Below are 27,076 nucleotides of genomic sequence, written 5' to 3'. Positions count from 1 at the left end.
CTGGGTGATGAAAAGATAGGTTGCGCAAGAAGCGTGCCTGAATTCTCTCCACGTCAGGAATAATTTGTGATTCCTTAGAATATTTCAGAATGCAAGGACATCTAGCCTGCTTTCCACATTCCTATTTTCAAGCAATGCAAGTGCTGAAACTGAGCACTTCCTCTGCCTTCTAAACCCAATATCAGGACAAGACCTCTCTTGTGTAGAAATTGTAAATAAAAGAATGTCCAAAGACTGAGTACCCCCTCACCCCATCTCCAACATCCACCTATCCCTGACATTTTCCTTTAGAGGGTCTTTTTACCTGGAGTGAAGAAAAGTCAGAACACTGAAAGCTTTGAAGCATTCACTTTCACTGCTCATAAAGAAGTAGTCAATCAGCAAAAGGAAGGGGCTCATCTGCCCCTGTGTATGACTGTATGGACTCCTTTTAGCAGCTCTGTAACAAGGTTACTTCAAAAAGATAAAGGGCAAGCCTACACAGTGCCCATAAATCTCAGCCCTGAGAACACACAGTGTACCTCTGCCTTTACAGGGTCCTGTCAAACTGAAGTTGGGCATACGCTACACAATTTCATAACTTTTGCAATCAAACCCAACAAAACTCGATTAGAACCTAGGCTGTGGGTGGGAATGGTATTTGAGAAACCGCTACATGCTTTGTTCTGCATTGAACACTATAAAACTGGTGGCTGCAGGGGGTCATCAATATGAGACAATATTTCTACGGTAATATTGCCTAATATCTACTGCTGCAAGGTGATATACCAGTTAAACAATGGAGATCAGGGGATATTGTGGATTACTAGGCCTGTATTTTTTATCGTTTATCACTAAGCCTCAGGGATTTCTGATCACTGACCTGGAGACCTGCTCCATTGATTGCTAGATCTGGGGACCTGTTCTATGGATTGGTAGGTCTGAGGACATGTTCTACAGATTGCTAGGTCTGAGGACATGTGCTACAGATTGCTAGGTCTGAGGACATGTGCTACAGATTGCTAGGCCTTAGGACCTGTTCTACATGATTTCTATGTCTGGAGACATGTTCTACCTGATTGCTAGGCTTGGGGACCTGTTCCACTGATTGCTAGGCTTGGAGACCTGTTCCACTGATTGCTAGGCTTAGGGACCTGTTCCACTGATTGCTAGGCTTGGGGACCTGTTCCACTGATTGCTAGGCTTGGGGACCTGTTCCACTGATTGCTAGGCTTGGGGACCTGTTCCACTGATTGCTAGGCTTGGAGACCTGTTCCACTGATTTCTAGGCTTGGAGACCTGTTCCACTGATTGCTAGGCTTGGAGACCTGTTCCACTGATTGCTAGGCTTGGAGACCTGTTCCACTGATTGCTAGGCTTGGAGACCTGTTCCACTGATTGCTAGGCTTGGAGACCTATTCCACTGATTGCTAGGTCTGGGGACCAGTTCTACTGATTGCTAAGCTAGACATGGGAACTGTGGGCTGGGAGATGAAACCAGCGTACCAAGAGAAAAAAATAATCTCAAACAGGGAGAACATACTGAGTTGCAGATAATATGCTGGCTGGAATAAATCCAGGACCTAACTCTACAAAGCAAGAGTATTACAACTAAGCTACCATGCTGTCCAACAGTATTAAAAAACAATACTTTCTACAGTTGGTGGTTAAACATTCTTCTGTGAAATTGCTCTACTAACTGTAGATTTTAAATAGTGAAAATATTACAGACTGTAGAGTCAGCCAGGTAAGTTCCTGGGCAATACTTACTCTTTGGGTGGGTTGAGATCTTCCAGCCTAGCCTCAAAAAACTGCAGGACTTCATCGCACTGGGAGATGTATGGAGGGAGCCTGATAAGAGCCTGCAATGAAGATGTGACAGTTTATACTTTCTCAATAACACTTTGTTTGAAATTTGTAAGCAGTATCAGTAGTGCGCAGCATTTGCTCTACTCTGCTGGAGGGTCTGGACACAGTAGTTCTTTACAGCAAAGGACTTTTGATTAGGCCTTCTGAGTTGTTATTGGTAGCAAAGCTGTTAGCCATCTTACTGCACACAGGTAAATATTCTAAATTTTGCAGGTTAGCAAAGTCAAGAGGATGTTAGTGTTTAGGAGTGAAGGTACGGAGCTAAGTGTGAGAAGGAAAGGTTAAGAGAGTATTATGTGAGGATAGAAGTATATCTAGTTGGATAGATAGGCTAGGGGTGTATTGGGTGAAAATAAACACTTGATCTTGTAATACGTTTTATAAAGGGTGAAGTTTATAGTTAGACATTAGGCAGTGAAATAATTACAGTTAGGTGCTAGCTGAAAGTTATTGAGATAATGGTATAGAGGTAGTTATGGTTAGAGGTAGACTTAGCAGAGGCCATGGCTAGGCACACAAGGAGACTTTGAAATTAAAGATGAAAATAAGCTAATTTTGACTGGCCAATGATTTTCCACTTTTACCACTTCAATGTAGTATGAGAGCGTACTTACACAATTTGTTCATAGTATTCAAAATCTGTTGCCCATCATACTACATGGTAGTGGTAAAATTGGCCAATCAAAATTGGATGTGGGTAAGCAGTATTGGATGAGATAGGGAATTCTTAGAAGATTAACAATAGGTGACCCAATTCCTTTCTCATGACTGATGTACTGAAACCCTGCTCCCACTCTGAAAACATCATACACAAACCAAGACCACATTAAAGTGAACCTCCAGGCTAAAAATCTACTCAGCAGCATTGAACAATCATGCTGTTTCTTTAACAGTTTCACAGCATCAGAACTTTGTTTTTCTTATCCAAGCCTCATTTTTAGCTGCACAGAAGAAAACTGCCTGAGCATTTTTCCCCTGATGCTGCGCAAAGCTTAATGGGATTTCTGATGTTGTTCTTGTTCTGCTGTTTTGGTGACATTTTTTTCTTAGTTTTGAATTTGAGATCTGAAGCCTAGTGCATGCAGCTGGGAGGGGTGATCAGAACACAGGACAGTTGGAACTGTGTCTCATGCTCCCGGTCACCTTCTTTCAACCAAAAAGATGGCTGCCCCCATGGAATCACAAACATTTGCCTGTTCTGTTAAAACAGGGTGGGTAAGAGATTATATTACCCATCTAATTTAATTAACATAACTAATTGAACTTAATGACAGTATGTTTGTTTATAGCTGAAGTTCCCCTTCAAGCAACCTCCAATTTGGTAAATAATGATTATAATACAACTCAGGCAGCTTTTTTAACCTGATAATAGCAGTAATGTCACTGGTGTCCTATAAAAGGAGTTTGAACTGCTTCTGGTTTCGCACCTCTGAGTACTGCAGTGTTATGTGGATGCTCCTGGGCACATCTGATTAGATGATGGAACCTCATGCTCAGACCTCTTCACAAGGGCATTTTATAAACATACTCTGGTGACATGCCAGATACATTAACCAGGTTGTTACTCTAGCCTGCTGCATTCAGAGGCAATGCACACAGCAATCGGTCAGAAAGAAAAGCATAGAGCATTTATGCAATATATTCTGGATAAACTACAGGACAACCAAGACCAGCCTATTTGATTTCCACCCTGCAAACCTGAGAGCAGTCCTGACCCAATTCTGTGACTGCAGTTACACTTCCAAATTCTACATGAGTCCAAGCCAAAATAATCTTTACATGCGAAGGTAAGGTATGCATTTGTTCCTTTGTCTTTCATTGGATCTAGTATTTTCATGAAGAATGCACCAGGTGCAGTAGTGAAGAAATGACTAACAGGAAAGCAATCCCTTACGCTACCTCATACAGATGCAAATGAACAGGCTTGCTAAGCACTCTTCCCAGCAGTAATAGTCATATGGTTCAGATCTCTGATCATTCCATTACACAAGTGTACACGTGGCCTTTTATTTGGTCCCTTCAGAAAGAATGCTGACTGGAGAGGAAATGTGTAGGTTTATGGCAGATCACGTATCCTGGACCCCTTCTGTGAACTAAGCTAAGATAATATCCTATATTCATCTCATACAAGCACAGGCTACAAGGGCAGCCTTGAAGTTCTAATGCAGCAAATATGCCAGCTTTATCTTCAAAAGCCGAAAGTTGCCAGTGTGCATAATTGAAAGAAAATGGCAAAATATCTGGTTCAGAGGTTCACAGAGATCAAGTACACAGAAAGCACAAATCTGCTCATACGGAAATGTCTTCATTTACAAGTGATCAACAAGTTCTCCATAATAAACAACTCATTCATAATGCTGCAGTTCTTTCAGATCATATTTCTGGAAAATGTTATTTGAAAAATAGTGGGAAAGCTTTTATTTTTCTCATTGTTGTTAAATGAGGTTATTTCTTTTGTTTCACCACTTGAGGACTGCAGGGCTAAACCCCCCTAGTGACCAGGCCATTTTTAGCAAAATTGGCCACTGCAGCTTTAAGGCCAAGCTGCAGGGCCGCAAAACTCAGCACACAAGTGATTCCCCCCCCCCCTTTTCTCCCCACCAACAGAGCTCTCTGTTGGTGGGGTCTGATCGCTCCCCCCACTCTGTTGGTGGGGTCTGATCGCTCCCCCCATGTTTATTTTTTTTAGAATAAATATTATTGTTTGCTTTTTTTTTTTTTTTTTTTTTTTTAAACCCTGTTTCTTTAAATTTTTTCTCTCCCTCCCTCCCTCCCTCGCTCACCACAGCCAGCCAATTATGGCGATCGGCTGTCATAGGCTTCTGCCTATGAGAGCCGATCACTCTCTTGTCCCCCATGGGGACAGCTGTGGCACACGGCTGTCCCCAGTGCAGCGCTGCTGCTCATCGCAGCGCTGCACCTAGTAAATAGACGGCGATCACGCCGTCTAACAGTCTCCCGAGCGGAAACAGCCGCTCGGAGACTGAAGGCGGGGCGGAGCTCCGCCCTCCGAGCATGAGGTGTGCGCGATCTCATGCAAATTACAGCCCCAGGACTTTACGCCAATCGGCGTTAGGCGGTCCTGGGGCTGCCGCCGCGGCCACGCCCATTGGCGTGACGCGGGCAGCAGAAGGTTAACATGTTAAAAGGGCACTATGACGAAAAATAGTAAAATTTAAAATATGTGCAAAAATAGACAAATGAGTAGTACATTTTTTCCAGAGTAAAATGAGCCATAAATTACATTTCTCCTATGTTGCTGTCACTTACAGTAGGTAGTAGAAATCTGACAGAAGCGACAGATTTTGGACTAGTCCATCTCTTCATAGGGGATTCTCAGCAAGGCTTTTATTCTTTATAAAGATTTTTCCTAGAAAGGATTTAAACAATGATGCTGGCCAGCTTCCCTGCTCGCTACAGTTTTTTGGCAGTTGGACAGAGCAACTGCCATTCACCAAGTGCTTTTGAAAATAAATAAATCCCTGAGAATCCCCCCTCCCATGAAGAGATGGACTAATCCAAAACACAGGAGAAAATTAATTTATGGCTCATTTTACTCTGAAAAAAAACGTACTTCTTATTTGTTTATGTCTGCACATATTTTACATTTTATAATTTTTCACCATAGTGCCCCTTTAAACAATGGTGTACATTAAATGAAAGGGATAACATTTACACATGCCAGATGAATGAGATGGAAACATGATACGGACAGGGAGGAATTTGGATGAAAGTGATGGGACTAATGCCTTGCACACATGTGCGGGAGGGCAGAGGGCCGACAGAGTCACAGGAGTGACATCACAACGTGGGCGGGGTGAGTGGGGAGAACAATGGTCTTGGCCGGTGCCGAGCCACAGCTATCCACCAAAATGATCGCAGGATGAGCAGGGTCAGGGGATGATGTACACACATTGAATTCTCAGCAGAGAAGGTCAATATCAGTTACCTCAGCAGAGCTTCACCTAGCGTGTGTACACAGCTTTAAGAACAAAAGTTGCATAAGATATGGGAAATATTAGAAGACATAAGTGTCAGGAATGGGATGGAACATATAGAACAGATGAGGAACCTGAGGTGTGAAACTGATGGAGGTTGCCATATTTATTTCCTTTTAAACAATACTACTTGCCTGGCAGTACTCCTGATTTTTCTGATCAGCAGGGTCTAAATCACACACCTGAAACAAGCATGCAGCAAATCATGTCAGATTTTTCACAGACATCTGATCTGCATGCTTGTTCAGGGTCTATAATTGAAAGTATTAAAGGCAGATGATCAGCAGGGCAGCCAGGCAATGTGCATTTAAAAGGAAATAAACATGTCGGCCTCCACCTAGGGTTCCCTTTAAGGCCCCATTTCCACAAAGATATGAAATTTCATGTTTTATGCCATATGCAGATTTTCATGTTATTGTATGCACATTTTTATGTGAAATTTTGCATGCATATAGCGTAATTGACAATCATAATATGGGAAAAATGAAAAATGAAATTATCAGATTTCGTCACGTTTCCTTAATATGTGTATATTATTAGTGCTCATTTTATCACAATGCCTTTCAGTGGTCTGTTCAGTCTGGGAATAAATATACTGTTTGGAAAGTATCTTTGTTGAATTACTTAAAGAGGAACTCCAATGAAAATAATGTATTAACCCTCCTGGCGGTTTGCTAAAAATCCGCCAGGGGGCAGCAAATGAGTTTTTTTTTCTTTTTCATGTAGCGAGACAAGGTCTCGCTACATGATAGCCGCTGCTCAGCAGCATCCCCCCAGCCCCTCCGATCGCCTCTGGCGATCGGAGATCAGGAGATCCCGTTCAAAGAACGGGATCTCCTGGAGGGCTTCCCCCGTCGCCATGGCGACCGGGTGGGATGACGTCACCGACGTCGTGACGTCATAGGGGACTCCGATCCACTCCACAGCGCTGCCTGGCACTGATTGGCCAGGCAGCGCATGGGGTCGGGGGGGGGGGGGGGGGGCGGCCGCGCGCAACGAATAGCGGCGGATCGGCGGGTAGCGGCCGCAATCGCATTGCACACGCAGCTAGCAAAGTGCTAGCTGCGTGTAGCAAAAAAAAAACTATGCAAATCGTTCCAGCGGGGCCTGAGCGGTGCCTTCCAGCGGCATAGCCCGTGCTCAGCACGGGCTTACCGCCAGGGAGGTTAAAAAAAGTGCTTCATTTTTACAATAATTATGTATAAATGATTGTCAGTGTTTGCCCATTGTAAAATCATTTAAATCCCTGATTTACATTCTGACATTTATTACATGGTTCCGTTTTTAGTGTTGGCAGATGATGTAGCTGCTGCATGTTTTTTTAGCAGTTGCAAACAGCTGTAAACAGCTATTTCCCACAATGCAACAAGGTTCACAGACAGGAAACTGCCAAGAGTACGTACTCAGAATTTCTTTGTGGGAGAAGTTTCACCACAATATAAGCCATACAGCATCCCCTTATGGTCTGTTTGTGAAAAGGAATAGAATTCTCATGTAAAAGGGGGTATCAGCTACTGATTGGGATAAAGTTCAATTCTTGGTCAGAGTTTCTCTTTAAGAGATTTAAAAAGAAAAAGAAAAAAAAACCCTACATTTAAAAACACAGTCTGATATGCTAGCACTGGAAGAAACTACAAATCTATATAGAAGCCACAGCCATGGAGATATACTATAGGAAGCCAATAAACGTAGAAGTCACACAAAAGTTATTTTCAAGTCAAATAATTTTCTCTCACTTAAAAATCAATATATTTATCCTTTAATTTGGCACGTCGTGTTCTTCTGCACATGTGTGGCCTATGGTGCTCCTGCAGCTGGGAGCGTGACGAGGGGTGTACGGCTGAGCATGCACAGAAGTGCATGACAGGCCAAATAAGCGGTGGTGACCATGGGAGAACAGAGCGCATGGGTCGGCAAAGGAGCCCACAGACCACATGGGGATGGAGGAAGCCTCGGGTAAGTATAAATACTGCACTACGTGCCATCTCAGGTTTCCTGGTACATCTCAGATACAGGAGGGTATATAACTGTACTCCCGGTGAAGCAGAAAGAACTATGCTCCATCCAACACTTTTTTAAATGGCTTTCTTAGCTTTCACACTGTCTCGCCTACTGTGAAATCACAAAAACACTAGTTCAGAGTGCTCAGTTGTGTAGCAGAATAATTCTGCATGTCAACTCAGTGCCCATACAATTCTATGGAGCTGTTCATAATACTGTGTTGGAATGGATCGCACTATTTTAACTCACTGCATGCAGGCTTTTTATTAAAGTCTGTGTCCAGTCTCCATTGCAGTTCACACTCATTATAACGCGTGCATTCTGCAACTGACCACTGTGAATCCAGCCTGAGGAAGGAAAGGGGAGGAGTAAAATGGGAACAGTGGACAGCTTGAACTTTCTCCTTTTTGTTAAAACAAATATGATAAAGGCTAAAACCTTCAAATGGCAGTTCACCAGAATTGCTTAAAGATGAAACTCACCTTGCAGTATTCATCAATGGGGATCAGGCGCCTAACTGCTACATCACGTATGTGACTCCTCCGGAAAAGGATCTTCCCTAAAGAAAACAAAGAAATTATATTTATTATGATCAAATATAAACTTTTTCAGTCAAAATCAGAATGGATACAAAGGACCCATTTATGAATAAGACGTGGTCAGATAACAGATCTTTAGCAGTCATCAGAATGATTTTTATGGCATTGATCAGTGCTTTGATCACCCACTGCATACAGCATAAAATGGTAATTCCAGGCTGAAATGGCAGGCAACAGAAGTTATGTTGCTACGTATGTGTAGGGTTGTCGTAACCACACAAATCTGGATTTCTCCCCATAAGGTTTTGATGCTGGTTATATTGGCAACTCAAGTCATGTAGCAAGGTCTGTGGGGGTCATGCTGGAGTATAAGCAGCCAGCAAGGACCTCATCAAACATGGTCAGAATCAGATTCATATTTATTTCGCCAAGTGCGGTGGTTGCCACACTCGGAATTGTTTGTGGTACATATCGGCATTGAGCATAGTGCAAGAACAGCATTTAACATAGTAATGCATTCAATTTTCAATTCCACGGATACTGCGCTCTCAATAAGTGTCCACCATCCTCCAACTTCCGGTGTCTTTATGCTTCGTTATACATAAAAAAACAAACAAAAATACAACATAGCGTGACTCTGTAAATAATATTGGACACCACCATATGTGATTCAACTCCAGTGTGAACCCGCCACACTCTCAGAATCCAAAGCTCCTTACCGTCTATACGGACTGCCAATTCAGAGACAGCACATGCGCTTTATCACCAGTGATTACACTCCTTTATTTTACAGCTTCCTCCACCGTGATTATTGCTGCATCAAGCACCAGGACACATAGCCTCTCACCTTGTCACAATGCTGCCAAATTATAGGTCAGCTATAACGTTTGATAGGATCCCGGCTTAATATATCTTCTCAGTCATCCACACAGGTTATACCATCTCCACAATACTTATATCTAATCAAGCACCAGACCTAATAACTAAGGACAAAGACAGACACTTATATAGCGCTTTTCTCCTGGCGGACTCAAAGCGCCAGAGCTGCAGCCAGTAGGACGCGCTCTATAGGCAGTAGCAGTGTTAGGGAGACTTGCCTAAGGTCTCCTGCTGAATAGGTGCTGGCTTACTGAACAGGCAGAGCCGAGATTCGAACCCTGGTCTCCCATGTCAGAGGCAGAGCCCTTAATCATTACACTATCCAGCCTCTACAGGGAGTCACCATAGCGTAAAATCGTAGCTTTAATATAAAAAATTAGTAGTGCACTCACATTATCCCATAAAATATAAGCGTGTAACATCCATTGACCAGCTATAGTTCACGCCTTTAGGCTCCACCCAACACATTTCGCATCACGTACTCATCAGGGGCAATACACATACATCGACATAGGCATTGAAACATAGTAGTGCAAGTGCACATGCAATGGAGAACAGACAGGGTAGGTACGTAGCAGCTGAACCAGCTAAATAGTTAATTAGTCCTAGGTGTGAATACACAACAGCCACAGAATAAGTGCATACAGGCTATCTAGTCCTGGGTGACAAACCTGCTGAGTGCAAGGCTCGAGTTCAGAAGATGCACTGCTTGGGGGAAAAAGGAGTTCCTGTATCTGGAGGTTTTGGTGAAAATAGCTCTGTAACGGTGGTCTGAGCGCATGCAGTTGAAGAAGCGACTGCCGGGATGGTGGGGGTCTTGCGTGATCCTGTTCCCCTAAGTACTGTGGAGGCAGGTGGACTATACCACTGTGCCTTCCATAGCCTCATGGGCAGAGATTGTCAAAGGGCATCTCAATGACAGCTTTCTACTTTTTTCTAAAAGGGAATGTATTCGTCCTCCATTTGTCACCAGCAGGATTATCCCATCTGTTTCCCAGATCATATTTTAAATTGCAGCACGTCACTTTACCCTCACTAAAATGGTTTGTAAATCTTTGGCATGTATATTTTACATATATATATGTACATATATATGTGATTACAGGTGAAAAATCTGAATTTATTTTGCAACAGTGCCCTTTTAACCACTTAAGTACCAGCGGTCTCTGCTCCCTTAAGGACCAGAGACTGCTGGTACAATACCAACGGAATCCCGTTGAATCGCCGCCCATACCCGCCGCAACCGCCGTACGCTGGGATCCTACTGACATAGACTCTCTATGACGACAGAGTCATGAGAGCTGGTCAGGAGCCGCTTTCACTGGCTCCTAACCGTGTCTAACAATGTAAGGCAATGGGAGCAGCTTATATTGATAGACAAGGCCAGGAGCCAATGAAATCGGCTCCTGACTGGCTCACATGGCTCTGTCGTCATAGAGGCAGGCAGAGCTAGTGAGCTGCGGCAAGAGATGTCGGGTTTGAGCAGCGCGATGGGCGGTGAGCGACTGAAATGGCGGATGCGCGCTGCGGCGGTGATTCAAATCTACGCCCTGCCAGCCAGGAGCCCACGAAAACAGGGCGTAGATTTCAATCACTGTGGTCCTAAAGTAGTTAAATAACACCCGATCCAAGGAAAAACTACTAAGGTAAGCACAGAGATCTGTTCATGCTGGACCTACATACAACTAAGTATTGTCTGTTCCTTATCTCATTCCCCTGGTCCCTGTAATCACTCCTTGAAACATTTGACTTTTAGCTAAAGTTAAATTTTCAGACAGAAGGAGGCAGGCTTGCTGCAATGTTCCCTCCTATCACCCTCCCAATACCGCCTTTTCCCTGCCTCATTCACTACCCTTAAGAGGCAAAGAAAAGGAAAGAATGGGAGGGAGAATCACATCTTATTGTTAAACTTTGATTTTAGCCAAAAGTCAAAGGTGTGCTTTCATTTGAAGTGCCTTGCGAAACAGCTCCATCCTGCACACTGCTCCAGTAATACTGTCTGCATCTGCTTTACTGAAATGCAGTTTCCCCTTGAAGATTGGGCTGACACTAGGGCTAGACTGCTGGTAGCATCAAGCGCAGAGTGACAAAGATTTTGCAATCATTTTATATTCATTCATGTTTTTATGTTTAATTCAAGTAAAAACAAAACTGACGGCATGCATCTGCTTCCCATGTGCGCATGCAAAACGCATTTCCAAAAAAGCATTTCCAACACTGCAAACAAAAAATGTGATCACAATGTGATGTATATAAAAAAAGAATGACTGTGAGTTTGCACACTCAGTGTTTGTGCAGCCTAAATGTTCAGCACACTGAGAAAGGTCATTTTGTTGACACACACTGGTTCAGCTTTAGTTTTTGCAAAACAAAGTTAATTTTCACATCAAATATGTGTATTGTTTTTGAAAGAAGAACGGTTTAAAGACGTAGGTTACCCAATACTTAACACAAAGAAAGCCTTTTAAAGTTACCATCAGTTGTAAAATAAAACCCATACATTAGTCTGCATTTTTTCTTCTACCATCTGTGTGAGTAAAACTGATGAATTTATTTATTTAAAGCAGCAGACCTGAGTCAGATCCTATAAGCTATTCCTTCCTGCCCTGTGTTTATTTATATTATATTCCAAAGGAATTCTTGCCCAGACCCAGGTTTTGATATATTCCATTACTGTGCATAGCTTTGTTTCATTCATTTTGTCTTTCCTATGGTCAGACCTCCAGGATGACAGCGAGCTGGTAAACAATAGTCTGGGCGATGCAGTACGCATGTAATGAGTCTGGTCAGCAAGAGAGATGTGGCAGCCTGGCTGTACAGGGAGGAAAGGCATGAGAGAAAGCAATGGTTCTCTCACAGTCCTTCCATCTTCCAGTCCTGACAAGAACATCTGCTTTTACTGACGATGCCTCCAGCAATGGAGATAGACGACACATTATATTCACTCCTGGTGCTTCACAATTCTGCTTTAAAGATTCTGCATTCCTTAAAGGCTCTGCAACTAAACTATTTCTACAAAAAAAAAAAAAAAAAATGGTCATGTGACCTGAATCCTGGTTTGGGCTGGTGTTGGAGCCAGTATCACCAGGTTTATGGAGAATGCAAATGGGCCAGGCACTGATGAAGCTCTGAGAAGCTTGCAGCTGTGAAAATCTGCAGCACAGGAAGGGACTCGAAACGTTTCATACACAGATAAAACAAACAGTGTAGTGCCTACACAGAACTAGAAAAACATTTACTCTCCTTTTAGGCAATGGACTCAAACTGAATAAAAGAAACTACAAATAAAAATAATTAAAACATACACTGTACAGCAAGCAATCTTCTCAGAGTTTAGTCTGTGCCTGCAGCTTTTAGTCTAAACAGTGGGATGATGCAAAACAAGCAGCAACAGCCCTACACACAGCCTGGTGCACTCCAATTACTACCTTATTGCATGGTATTTTTAGATCTGTGCCTAAAGGTAAGTTTCATATCTCCCAGCTGAACTACAGATTAACCACTTTCCTGGTTGGTTTGGGGGAGCTTCTCTTAAATGACAGTCCCCTCTTCTTGAAATAATTGCCACCATCCCACTTTTTTATATGGATAATTGGGCAGAAATCCGGATAGCCATGTGCGGATAGTTTCACGGCCGACCCAGATATCCGCGGATTTCGCCCAGATATCCGAATCCGGATTACAAGTTCGATGGCAAAAAGGCCTCCTCCTCCTCCTCGACAGTTGTCCGAAGAGAACCCCAGATAGCCATTTAGCAGCAACTACATACACAGTCTCTGTGTGACAATTGGTTAGTGCATTTGGCTGTTAACCGAAAGGTTGGTGGTTCAAGCCCACCCAGGGACGGCCTTGCCTTTTGTGTTTTGTGACGGGAACTAATGTACCCTTCTTAAACTTGAAGATTGTATACAAATGTAAGCAGACTGCAGAGTGCCGCAGCAGAAGTGTGCTGGGCCCATAACCCAGAGGTTGATGAATTGAAACCATTCTCTGCTAGGCATGATTTCATTTTTGCACCTCGCTTTATCGCATGGGCAAAACGGTTTCCATAGCCCTGTAAGAGAAAGTGTAATAAGGGCCCTGCCGTAACAGATATTACGATAGCTAAGACTACTCCTGGGCCTTTCTTGTAGTTGAAGAGATGAGTGAAATGGCTGGCTTCAGCCTGTAATGTTAGTTGACCTGGATTTGATTCCTGGCCAATGGTGGTATAGCGGTGAGGAGAGCTGCCTTCGAAGCAGTTGACCTGGGTTCGATTCCTGGCCAATGTATGTGAGCTTGCTTTTGACAGCCTACAAATCCCTGGAAGACAAAATCAGAGAGAGAGAGAGAGAGAGAGAGAGAGAGAGAGAGAGAGAAGGAGGGAAGGAGGATAGAAGATGTTTTTAAAGGGAAGGTTCAAGCAAAATAAAAAAATGAGTTTTACTTACCTGGGGCTTCTACCAGCCCCATGCAGCCATCCTGTGCCCTCGTAGTCACTCACTGCTGCTCCAGTCCCCCGCTGGCAGCTTGCCGACCTTGGAGGTCGGCGGGACGCATTGCGTACATTTTTACGCATTCCCGCTAGTGCAGGAACATCAACACATACATTTTTACGCGTTATTGGTTTAATGCGTAAATTTTTACGCATTGAACCGATATGCGTTCGGATATCCGCGATCGCGAGGATATCTAAAAGGTCAGATTCGAATATCCGAACCGGATCCAGATATCTGGCTATCCGGATCAATTCGGATTTTAAAAAGTACTATCCAAGCATCCCTGTCAGTAAGTAGACACCAACCTTCACCTTTACACCCAGTGCTTTTTATACTTGAGAGTTCAGTTTGCTTATTGGATGCCCATTATGTCATGTGCCAATAGTGCTGCAGAGGAACCACCCTGAAGCCCAAGTTTAATGCTAAATTATAAACTGCACATTAGATTGCAGAGGAGTTTTGTCACATTGGGTGGTGATCTGACATATCTGGAACGAGGACTGAGATATGCATTCCCCTCTTGGTGAACCACTGAACAATGGAGGTTAGGAACCTAAAGGATAGTACTCATGCAGCACCAATTCTTTTTTTAACTAGTTTAACTAGTAGAGTCTGGTGAACATTAGAGTGTCGCTTCACTTTTGCAGTATGCGGGTGTATACAGGGAAACTGGTGAGATGGATGGGTCTGGTCAGGCTGAACATTTTCAGGAATAGTTTAAGTTTTATATCAATTGCGTAGCCTGTATCTTGGCAACTACTAATCATTCAATTAACATAACCTCTGATTATGTACTTTATCATGAATGATTTCTATTGCCCAGGTTTGTGACAGGATTGCTAATTTATGGCTTTATTTCAAATGACACCCAATGATGTCACCTGAATGTGTAAAGGCCAGACTTTGACTCTAAACTGCTCCAATATTCCCCTAAACAGCATTTTGGCACTCATCCTCTTCACATCTGTAGCCATCAGTCAGGCTTGGACACATACGTACTAAACATATGTAATACATAAATATCCAAATCCTACCGGAGGAAGCTTCTAGGCCTTGTTGACGTATTAAATGGTAATGTAATGAATTTCTGCATTGTGGGAATTCAAATATAAGTTCTGTATTTTATCATGACTCTGATGAAGGAAATGTTTGCGTTAGCGAGTATGATTCATTCAAGGCAGTGGGAGCTCTTCTATAGCAAGCCAATGTTTTCCATACGTTTCCACCAATCAGGAAACTGGGAAAGGCTGTGTCCTAATTTCACCTCCTCTCCCATTACTAAGCCAAACAAAGTCATCAATCCAGACGCTACAGGAACACCCAGAGGTCGACATCGCAATGTGCTAATAGTTCATATTTACAAAAGATTTTTGGGAAATGCACATTTGTTTTTCACTGTTCGTTCTAACCATTTAGTAGAAATACTTTTTTTTGCCTCTAAAAGAAGAGGTTTATTAAGCATACAAAACACTTTGCATGGTGCATCTGCATTTAAAAGTATTATTTGTGTCAAATTGCAAAGAGAGGATAGCTCCATTCTAGAACTAAGAAGATCAATGGAGATACTAGCTAAAATAAATATATAGACATTACATGGATTGATTCATACATATGCAGGTGTGACAACACCACTTTCTCAATACAGGTAGTCCCCGACTTACGAACGCCTGACTTATGAACGACCCGCCGATACAAACGGTATGGACTCAGTGTTTCCATGGGAACAAGCGCCCCCCCCCCAATTTTTTTTCAAATTGGACTTATAGTTTTTGAGAAAATCGATTTAAAAAATTCAAAGAAAAAATGGCTTTTTAAACTTGTATAAGCAGGTACAGAGGGAAGAGGTAACACAGAGGGGGACACTGGAGGCACAGGGGGGCACAGAGGAGGTACAGGGGACAGAGATAGCACAATGTTTAGACTTAAAGAACAGATTCAGGTTAAGAACGAACCTACAGTTCCTATCTTGTTCGTTAACCGGGAACTACCTGTATACATTGGCCTAGTATACCATGTACAGGAAAAAAAATAACTTGGGGCATATTTATCAAACAGTGATGTGACAACTACACATTTCACTCAGAGTAGTAAATTCAAAAACTATTAAGTGTCATTGAATTGGGAATAGACTAGACATAACACTGGCAACATATCACTTTTAAAAATCTTTTGGCCTTCAAAAATTATTAGCTGCAGAAGTTTTAAACACTCCCTCTAAAGCATACATGCCAAACTCCAGCCCGAGGGCCAAATCTGGCCCTCAGATCCATTAAATTTGGTCCTCAAGTGGTTTCCCCACTTTGCATTATGTTTGGCCCACTCTAGAGCACCAGAGAAGATATATTGGAAGTGAAACCCAAGAACACTAGAGGAGCCACATAGGAGAGGTAGGGGAAAAGCACTAGACACCAGGGTACTGCATAGGGGAGTGTGGGGGGCCTCTAGACACAAAGGGAACTGTATAGGGGAGGGAGGACCACTAGACACCAAGGAACTGTATAGGGGAGGGAGGAGAGCCACTAGACACCAGGGAGCTGTATGGGGTTGAAGGGGGCCATTAGACACCTGGGAATTTTATGACACCAGGGTACTGCATAGGGGAGTGCGGGGGGCCTCTAGACACAAAGGGAACTGTATAGGGGAGGGAGGACCACTAGACACCAAGGAACTGTATAGGGGAGGGAGGAGAGCCACTAGACACCAGGGAGCTGTATGGGGTGGAAGGTGGCCAGTAGACATCGAGTTTGGCCTGTGACTAGGTCCCAGTGTACAATCTCGGACCACTTTGTATTTGAGTTTGACACCCCTACTCTAAAGCTACGTACTCACTTTCTGTAACTATTGCCCCTAGGGATTAGGATGCAGACTTCTAGGTTTGGTGGAACTACCATCTGTTGAAGTGCTGACCTAGATTAGAGCAAGACCAGACATGTCCTAATTGTCCAAGATTCCAGACTGTATAGTGTGGCAGCTGAAGAAAGAGAGTCTGGGAAAGTGATAGATGTGTGGTAGGTCTGTCCCAGATGTGTTTCATCTGCACTGCCATTTTGATCCACTCTAGGATTTTGTCCCCGAGACAGGTGCTCAGGTAAGCAAAGAAATCCACACCTAGATTTGGCTGCTTCGCCTAAAAGGTTTGTTGAGCTGGGAAATAAAAGCCCAATCTACCCAGCATAGTGTAGCCTGAAGAGCACACAGGCTGTGATTAGTAGGTGGCCAAAAAGGTACTTGTAATTAATGCAGTCAAGACTATGATATTTGAGGTGTTTTGTTCAAGACACGCATTAGGCTTATACTGTATAAAGAGGGATTCTCAGCTTTAAACAGAACCCGAGGTTTGTTTAAAAAATGTTATCTGCATACAGAGGCTGGATCTGCCTATACAGCCCAGCCTTTGTTGCTATCCCAAACACCACTAAGGTCCCCCTGCACTCTGCAATCCCTCATAAATCACAGCCGTGCTGTGAGGCTGTGTTTACATCTGTAGTGTCAGTCTCAGCTGCTCCCCCGCCTCCTGCATAGCTCCGGTCCCTGCCCCCATCCCTTCCCTCCAATCAGCAGGGAGGGAAGGGATGCAGGCGGGGACTGGAGTTCTGCAGGAGGCGGGGAGAGCAGCAGACTGACACTATAGAGATAAACGCAGCCAGCTCTGACAAGCTGTTTGTCAGCAGCGTGGCTGTGATTTATGAGAGATTGCAGAGTGCAGGGGGACCTTAGGGGGGTTTGGGATAGCAACAGAGGCTGGGCTGTATAGGCAGATCCAGCCTCTGTATGCAGATAATATTCTTCAAACCCACCTCGGGTTCTCTTTAAGATCATTTGGTAGTCCATCCAGTAACAAGGTTTTACTTGTTCTTATTTTCTGTACATATTGTGAATAGTAATAAAAAAAAGGCTGGTGTTCGTAGCTCACAGTAGACTGTCGCAGAGCAAAAGCCACTTGCTACGGGTCACAAAACTGAGTGTGAAGTGCGGCAAGTACGGTGCATTTTGGCACTGTTAATAGCAGCTATAGCAGTAAATTTGGACACCAGAGACGCCAGATAAAACAGAGTGCCAAATTCACTGTTATAGCTGCTATAAGCAGTGATTTACATGGGTGCCTATGCGTGTTGGGTATAAATAGGGGAGGAATAGTGTCAGGAGTAGGTGAGGGGAGGTTAGGGTTAGGTATAGATAGGAGCGGGTTGGTGTAAGGCATTGATAGGGGTTGGTTAGTGTAAGGAGTAAGTGGGGTATGTTTAGGGTTAGGCACAGATAAAGGAGGGCTAGGAGAAGAAGAGGGGGTGGATAGGGTTAGGAGTAATTGGGGGGTGGTTAGGGTTAGGCATAGATAGCAGAAAGTTCAAGTGAGAGTTAGAGAACAATGAGTGATAGCAGAATATCAGAAAAATCATCAGTAAAATTACAGATATTCTACTATAGTGGATAATAGAATATCGGTACAACAACAACAAATCGTTAGTAAAGTGCTTTTCTCCTGTAGGACCCAAAGGGAATTACCGATATTCTATTACTGTTATTTTGTGCCCATTTTTCCTTGCAGTGTTTTTAAAAGACTTCTAGACAGTGGTATTTTAATCCACATTACTGGAAATCATATCAGGTCTCTGCTATGCTGGAACTTCAGTCCATTAATGCTATTATCATATTTTTGTTGTCACCAGAGCCCTTTATAAAAGTGGTGACATTTGTACCATTTTTCCTGCAATAATGTAAAATATTATCTGACGCATCTCAAAACTGGTTGTTAATGTGAAGATCTACTGGTATAAAACTTTTACATAGTTACATAGTTATTTTGGTTGAAAAAAAGACATACGTCCATCGAGTTCAACCAGTACAAAGTACAACTCCAGCCCGTCCCCCACATACCCCTGTTGATCCAGAGGAAGGCGAAAAAAAACCCACAAGGCATGGTCCAATTAGCCCCAAAAGGGAAAAATTCCTTCCTGACTCCAGATGGCAATCAGATAAAATCCCTGGATCAACATCATTAGGCATAACCTAGTAATTGTAGCCATGGATGTCTTTCAACGCAAGGAAAGCATCTAAGCCCCCTATAAATGCAGGTATAGAGTTTGCCATAACGACTTCCTGTGGCAATGCATTCCACATCTTAATCACTCTTACTGTAAAGAACCCTTTCCTAAATAAATGGCTAAAACGTTTTTCCTCCATGCGCAGATCATGTCCTCTAGTCCTTTGAGAAGGCCTAGGGACAAAAAGCTCATCCGCCAAGCTATTATATTGCCCTCTGATGTATTTATACATGTTAATTAGATCTCCTCTAAGGCGTCTTTTCTCTAGACTTTGCCTGTGTTCTTTTTGGCACATATTTCAGATTATGCGCTCACTGTTCTTTTTATCTCACAAGCAAAATATAAAGTTCTTTATTTGCCTCTAAAGTGGAATTTAAACAACTATGAATGCTGGTCTCCTGTTCCTGCCATTTTTTCCTTTGTCAGGTGGTTGCCCGAGACACACCAACTCCCATAAGACAATATAAGGTATACAGAGCCTCCTCTTCATGGCTCAGAACTAATCCCCAGATACAGGGGGTCAGTGCAAGTCCTCCTAAAACCACCCCTCAAACAGCAAAGAGTTATTAGCTTAAGATTCCAAATTAGAACTCTTTGTAGCAAAACCCCTGCCAAACCCTAATGAAAACAATCCATAGTAAACAGCTTGCAGGGAAACAAAAGGATTCTCTTCTGGTGATTAGAGGTTTGGGTTGAAATGTACACTGCCGTTAAATATTAGCCATTACTCACACTAGTAAACCTTGCTGAACAAGTTACCACTGAGATGACTAATTATGTAGATACGTATTATCTATTAGTAAAGCAGCATAATCACTTATGATTATATAGTTCCTATTAGTAAAGACGTATAATCACTAACAGGCAATTACGCTAGTATAATAATTCTTCATTATTGACAATAGGCAAGCAAACAACTCGTGATTGATCTACGACTGCAGAGGAATTTATCTTAAAGAGAACCTGAAGTGAGAGGAATGCAGAGGCTGCCATCTTCATTCTCTGATAAACAACGGCCATTGCCTGAGGCAGTGTTCACACTTGTCTGTTTTTGTGTGCGTTTCCTGCATAGGAAAAAAACAGTGCTGCCCAGAAGACATATTGAAAAATATGTTTGCAAAAATTACAGCATATACCTGCCTCAACCTGCATATATGTGCATAAAATTAATAATTTGCATCTCATTTGTCATCTCTAATAGCATGCCTGTGCTCAGAATATTAGAGTTTCACAGCAAAGAATATGTCAAATACAAAAGTTAATACATTAATACTATGGAGTTAACTGAATAAATGATGTGGTCATCTCAGAGTCATGCTTCCACCAAAAGCCCTAGCTGTCACGTAACTTTGGTGTTTTTTTTCCATGTGCTTTTGTAACAATTGGGTGTCTAGCTTCTGAAATGATTACAAAGTCCCATTGCTCAGGAATAGCTGTCTACCCAGTTTACTTGTCTAGCCTTTTATGCCGTGCATACACGGCTCATTTTATGCACCAGATTGAGCCAGCGGCTCGATGCCGGCGCATCCCCGCTCGTCCGCGCGGATCGATTGTCACTCGTCCCCGCCGGCGCTTCCTTATCACCGCTCGATTCCCTGCCATTGTCCGCCGGTGAGAATCGAGCGGGCGCGGGTCGAGCGGCATGATCGGGCCAACTAAATATTATCAGCCGGCCGGATCAGCTGGTCGATACACGGTACAGAAACGTACCGTGTATCCCCAGCTTTAGAAAGATGCATCTCCACCTGACAGTCAAGCTTACCAAACAGCTCCATTTTTTGTATGTGTACGTTTAGAAAATCATTAGGGATTCAACAAAATGGATCATCAAGGACATTGGGAACACTGGTAATCATGGTAATCATGCTTAACCTGAGATGATGTTGAGCAATCATTCCAGGTAATAAAAATAGAGCTTGTCTGGCATTTGCCCTCTGCAGTTCTAACAGCAGCCCTCAGTCATAGCCTGAGGGCCCGTTTCCACTGGAGCGGTTTTCGCTCCGAATCCGCAGAGTTTCCCCGCAGGCAAATCGTGGGGGGAAACTCTGCTGTAGGAAACTATGGCGCCACCGGCCGAATCGCTTACCCTAGTGATTCGGCTGACACTGCCCACAGTTTTCGCACGAGAGGCTGCGAATCCCATAGCCGTGCTTGGCACGGCTTCTGGGATTCGCCAGCGTTCCCGCAGACCCAGAAGTGCTGCCGCGCATGTTGTAACCGCACGCGGTGGCTAGTGGAAACGGGCTCTCAGGCTTTGTTCAAATCTAAAATCGAAATCGCTGACACCGGTTTTCCTGCATTTTGTTCCCTCTCCAGGTGCTCCATTGCACACTATTATTTTGTACAAGGTGTTTTGAAAGCGCTTTTGTACTTCCTGACCTAAGTCAGGAAGTGAACTCTTTCACCCTGAAATGAATAAATACAATGTATTTATTCATAAAAGTGCAAACGCAATCGCCAGATAAAGCGATTTGTGAGCGTTTTGCATTTTACCTATACCTTCCATTGTAGCAAAATCGCCCCGAAAATGGTACATGCAGCGCTTTGCTGAGCGGAAAGTGGACGAAATGCGCCGATATGAACTATCCCATAAGGATTCATTGCACTAGTGATTTCAGGGTGTTTTTAAAAATCGCCGGCGCATAAAGAGAAAGCAAAACGCCCTAGGTGTGAACAAGCCATTAGGGCTTGTTTTCATGCAGCGCAGATCCCCGTGGCTCTGCGCGTCACTCCCAGCGGGGCTTGCAATCCCATTCATTATACTGAATGGGATTGTGGTGAAGCTCCCCGAAATGCTGCAAACCACGCGCAGAGATTCAGCGGTGAATCGCCGTACATGTTTGGAAACGGCAGACCATGCAGTCTATGCACTGTCTGCTGTCCCTGCGATCTCGTTTCCATAAACCAGCATGAAAGCGCGCTATATGTAAACGAGCCCTCAGGCAGGGAACACACCTGACTGCTTTCGTACATGTTTTCTGCACAGAAAAACTGAGAACCTATGTTAATCAATGGCTTAGTTCCCACTTAATTCGTTTTTCACACGCAGAAAAAAAATCTGACATTCTGCAGGATAATTCTGGACATTTTGTCAGTTTTCTCTATCAATTACATTATGAACTGTGAAAAAACGCGCACATTTTTCTGTATACAAACACAATTGGTGCGCAGAAAACGCATGCAGAAAAATGCCCGCAGAAAACTTAAAGACAAGTGTGTCCCTGCCTTAAACAATAGGTACTTTCGAGGGCTCGGGAGTAGGTACAAAAATCATCCGCCTCCAACTCTGACTCCTTAGTTTATGAAACCACCAATTCCAACTCCAGGTACCCAAAATTGCTCCGACTGACATAATGCGCTGCACTGTAACAGACACTACTGTCTGTACGGTTTTGAACACTGTAATGTGGTGCGGTTTAATTCTACAGTTTACACCTCATAATTTGAGATGCAATGCAACGGATTGCCTTGTTTTTTTCTTTTCTCCTCCAATCGCTGAGTCACTCAGCCTTGCTTGTAAACACAAGTGAGCAGAGAATCTTGTTTCAGATAAGCAGCTGGCTGGGAAATAAAGGGAAGAGGAGGAATACAGTATATTATAGATAAAAAGAACCCCCAGCATGTAACTGTTTGGCACTGACAACTAAAGGGCCAGTGCTCCTTAGGTATATGATAACTCCAAATCATAACAGCAAAAAAAGTTTTGAATGCAGGATTAGCATCTTTATCACTTAATACACGAAGACCAGTTGCTGTTGAAAATTGATTTTTATGGTGACACTCCCGCTTTAAAACACAGTACGTTGCAAGAATCACACATGTTGAAGCCTACAATGCTGATCAATGAAGGTAGATATTGATGAGATGCTTTTTTGTGTGCTACTGCAAATATCCTCCTAAGTTTCGTTATATACATTTTATAATGCAAGTAATGCAACACCCCAGTGTGAAACTAGCCTAACAGAACTCCTCATAGAAGGATATACAACGTGCTGATGGTTTGTAGCATGTTCTGACTATGGATGGTCAATCTAGCAGAATCGGAATGATTTATTTCGCCAAGTACAAACGGGTGTTGTACCCAGAACTGATTTTGGCTCATACAAGTTCTGGAAGGATGGGGGAAATAATGTCTGAAAGTCAAGAGCCGATGCTGCCATACTACGGGCCACAAGTCGCACTTGGCAATCATCTGTCATCCCTAAGGAGACATAGGGGGAGGGGGACAGAGGGAGGCGAAGGTTCAGCAGTGATGACCCAGTTCATCATACAAGAAACCCGTGGTGATGGCTGACGCTGCTGAGGAACCCGATTGCGGATATCTGTCAGTTCTGACCAAGGTGTTCCAGATCAAAAGGTGCAGTAGTGTTAATTGCTGTGGTGGGTCCCGACTCCTAGGCAGCATTCAGCAGGGCTGGTCAAGATAATCTGGCTGTCACAGAAGCATCCAGCTGCGGCGGCCCTTACTTCTGGTTTAGTGGCTGGCACCATGGAGGGGCTGAACCAGAGGTGTCCCTGCTGCGGTGGAGCAGCAGCAGCAGATGGATGGATGGAGTCAGCATCCAGCAAGGCGAAAGGTGTCCCAATGGACTCCACTCGGCCTGTACCTGCACAGACAACGGACCCAGGCAGTGGCAAGGTGGAAAAAACTCCAGGTCCCGGACTCCCCACGAGCCTCACCAGTGTCCCAGGCTACGCTGGGCCACACTGCACACCTTTAGGGGGAAAACAAGGTGAATTGGTAGAGAAAAGGGAAGAAAAACAAGAAAAGGCCAGAGTCCTGTAGCCAGGGCTGCCAATTAAGGCGCCGTCTTACTGACTGGCAGTTTAACTCATAGACGGATATGCAGGGTGCTGACAGTTTGCAGTATGTTCTGACTAGGGATGGTCATTCTAATGCAAATTGTTACGCTTATTTTATACAAATGTATGCAGCTTGAAAACAGACCAAGCAATTGCTGCTGCATTTGCTATAGTTCCCAAGAGATATGTGATGTGAGGTTCCAGGCAATTTAATAAAGGACAACTGAAGTGAGAGGGATATGGAGGATGCCATATTGGATGTCCCTTTAAGCAATACCAGTTGCCTGGCTATCCTGCTGATCCTCTGCCACTAGTACTTTTAGCCATAGACCCTGAACAAGCATGCAGCAGATCAGCTGTTTCTGACATTATTGTCAGATCTGACAAGATTAGCTGCATGCTCATTTTTGGTATGATTCGGACACTACTGCCGCCAAATAGATCAGCAAGGCTGCCAGGCAACCGGTATTGTTTTAAAGGAAATAAATATGGCCGCCTCCATATTCTTCTCACTTCAGTTCTCCTTTAAAGCCACATTAATCACAGGACTGGCTGGACAAAATTACTCGGTAGGTAAGTATTGGCAGGCAACTTACTTCATATGTACTGTATTGCAACAGTATATTTAGCGATTTACCAAGAGCATGACTTCTATTAAGTGATAATTTATTCCAGTTTCAGTTAAAAGTAGCCAAATGTCTAGTTTCATTTGTTCTGATAGTTCCCATAAGCCCTACAGGACAAAGACAGACTATAGTCTATGGAGCCTGGATTTATGGCCATGTCCAGATGGAAAGAACATTCCTCTCAAGGGTTCAGTGCTGGGTATTTTGCATTCTACATGGTGACCAGGCTGTCACTTATGCCATCAATGGTTTGGTCCTTAGGAAATGAAGTGCCATTTGTCCTTATACACAAAAGGAACAGTGTTCCACATCATGCAGTTACCCTGTCAACAGACAAGTTGCACATTGTCCTTCCAATGTCTGGTACCTCTGACATCCTGCATCAGAGACTGTGTAAAGATAGTCCCAAAAAAAAAAAAGGGGGCACTAAAATTAAAGCAAAAATAAAAAGTGTAAAAAAAAATAGACTCATACAATAGAGATGTTATTAGTGGCGATCTCGCAAGGACAGATGGAAAAAAAAATAAAAGGACGAGCCATGTTTGGTTTCATTTTGCATCAGCTCCTTTAGAATGGGAGAATAAAGTACAAGGAAGATGCCAAGTTAAATATGCACTTGTAAAATGGAATTATGTATCTTCCATAATGCCAACCACTTATTACCGCAATATCAGAAGCCAGGAAGAGACACGGAAATCATTAAATCAAAACATTGCAATAAGCAAAACATTAAGACCTTCATTCTTATGGATATCGAATGGCAGGTTTATTCAATGCATCATGGTCGCTTTTGGGCATCGCAACGTATTGCTTAAGTATGTAAGTCTCCAAAGACTTTAATTTGCCCTTGCGACCGGGAGCATACCACACGGCAACGTATCATGGTATATTTGAAAGGGCCCTCCAAATTTTAGATTTTGTATATATTGATTGATGCAACTCTTCTCGATTTTCAGGACCTTCTATTGACCTGTAAAGACCCAGGCTGTACATAAACAGTGTGATGATGTAAAATGGCTATTTTTCCATTACAGCAATTATAGGAGAGTTTGTTATGTGGGCCCAGTGAGTATCTAGAAGGCCCTTTTTACACTTACACCCTGTGTTGCTCTGCGTTACGCTTACCTGCCACCTCCCCAGCTGCTGGTCTCATTCATCTTTTTTCCAGCTCTTCCTCTGCTGCTCCTCTCTGTCAAGCTCTTCATTGGCTACCAGTTACCAAGAGGACCCAGTTCAAACTCTTAGGGCTCGTTTCCACTATCGCGAATCTGCATGCGTCCAACGCATGCAGATTCGCACATGTAATGCAAGTGGATGGGCCTGTTTCCACTGTAGCGTTGTTGAGGTGCGTTTTTTTCAGCGGTCAAAAAACGCACAAAAGAGCCAACGAATTCGCCTGCGAGTGGAATGCATGCGAATCGCCGCTAATGTATTTAATAGTAAAAACGCATGCGTTTGTTACATGTGTTTTTACCCGCGATTTCGCGTGCGATTTCGCACCTTTTTCAATTTTATTTTTCCCTGGCAGTGTCATGGTTAAATCGCGGGTAAAAACGCATGCGGAAACGCATCCGCATGCGTTTTTACAAGCGTCGGAATGCCGGCGAAATCGCGTCGCAACAGTGGAAACAAGCCCTCAACTTTAACTTACAAAGCTCTCCACAACCTCTCTCCCCTGTACATCGCCTTACTAGTTTCCAGATACCAACTCAGCTGCAATCTCAGATCTGCACATGACCTTCTATTATCCTCCTCTAGAATCACCTCCTCACATTCAGGTATTCAAGATTTTGCATGTGCTTCCCCCCCTCCTCTGGAATCCTTTGCCACACCAGTCACTCCCCAACCTTTGATATCTTTAAAAGTGCCCTTAAAACTCACTTCTTCCATCAAGCATACGCTCCACCTTAGGCCAGCTCCTCTGTTGACTTCTGGGCAAGTTGTACTTCCTACCAGATAACTTAAAATACATTGCCTCTAGGTATGAATATTGTATACTACTCTACCTCTTTTCCACCCCCCCATTCCTTTAGATTGTACGCTTGTAAGGGCAGGTCTCTCTCACCCTTTTGTGTTTTCGATTTTGTCCCACATTTATTTCTATTAATTATGTCACTGTTATTACTAATGCTGTACTTTGTACCAACTCTGTACTTTGTACCAACTCTGTACTTTGTACCAACTCTGTACTTTGTACCAACTCTGTACTTTGTACCAACTCTGTACTTTGTACCAACTCTGTACTTTGTACCAACTCTGTACTTTGTACCAACTCTGTACTTTGTACCAACTCTGTACTTTGTACCAACTCTGTATTTCGTACCAACTCTGTATTTTGTACCAACTCTGTATTTTGTACCAACTCTGTATTTTGTACCAACTCTGTATTTTGTACCAACTCTGTATTTTGTACCAACTCTGTATTTTGTACACTAGTGTATACCATTGTCTGTATTATTTTGTAATCCATGTTTGTTTCTTACTTTCCACAGTGCCATGGAGAATGTTGGCACTTTATAAATCATAATCATAAATAATCCCTGATGCAAGTGCCATGTAAGTATATGGATACTTGCACACTTAGACCTCGTTCACATCAATTAGCGCAGATGGCTGTGCGATTGGAACACAACGCGTACAATCGCACACTATCTGCTCCGCTATTTTCTTGGCTGATCTTCATAAATAAACTGTATATAAATACTGTTCTAATTCATGCTTTGTATATTGCTGGGTTTCCTGTCAAAATGGCTCTTTGACTAATTGCACAATGTTGAGAACTTCTATACGAAACACAAAGGCTGTTAAGTTGGTACATAAATCCTTCCACCTGGATTCCTCAGTTTGTGGCACTTCGAACTC

The 27,076-nt window shown here is 43.3% G+C and overlaps 1 protein-coding gene across 6 annotated transcripts in view; it reads right to left on the bottom strand.

Annotated features, from left to right (window-relative positions):
* Nucleotides 1–27,076, bottom strand: part of SH3PXD2B (SH3 and PX domains 2B) — a 293,221-nt gene that overhangs the window by 103,563 nt on the left and 162,582 nt on the right. For all 6 annotated transcript variants that reach the window (XM_068277154.1, XM_068277153.1, XM_068277149.1 and 3 more), the window contains 2 exons: nucleotides 8,330–8,406; nucleotides 1,750–1,841 (listed from right to left, as the gene is read on the bottom strand). In XM_068277154.1, coding sequence (XP_068133255.1) covers nucleotides 1,750–1,841; nucleotides 8,330–8,406 — 169 coding nt within the window. The remainder of the gene's footprint in view (nucleotides 1–1,749; nucleotides 1,842–8,329; nucleotides 8,407–27,076) is intronic.

This window comes from Hyperolius riggenbachi, chromosome 3 (genome assembly GCF_040937935.1).
Source record: "Hyperolius riggenbachi isolate aHypRig1 chromosome 3, aHypRig1.pri, whole genome shotgun sequence".
In the NCBI taxonomy this organism is placed as follows: Eukaryota; Metazoa; Chordata; class Amphibia; order Anura; family Hyperoliidae; genus Hyperolius; species Hyperolius riggenbachi.
The sequence above is the reverse complement of the archived record's forward strand: the minus strand, read 5'-3'. Positions and strand labels throughout refer to the sequence as shown.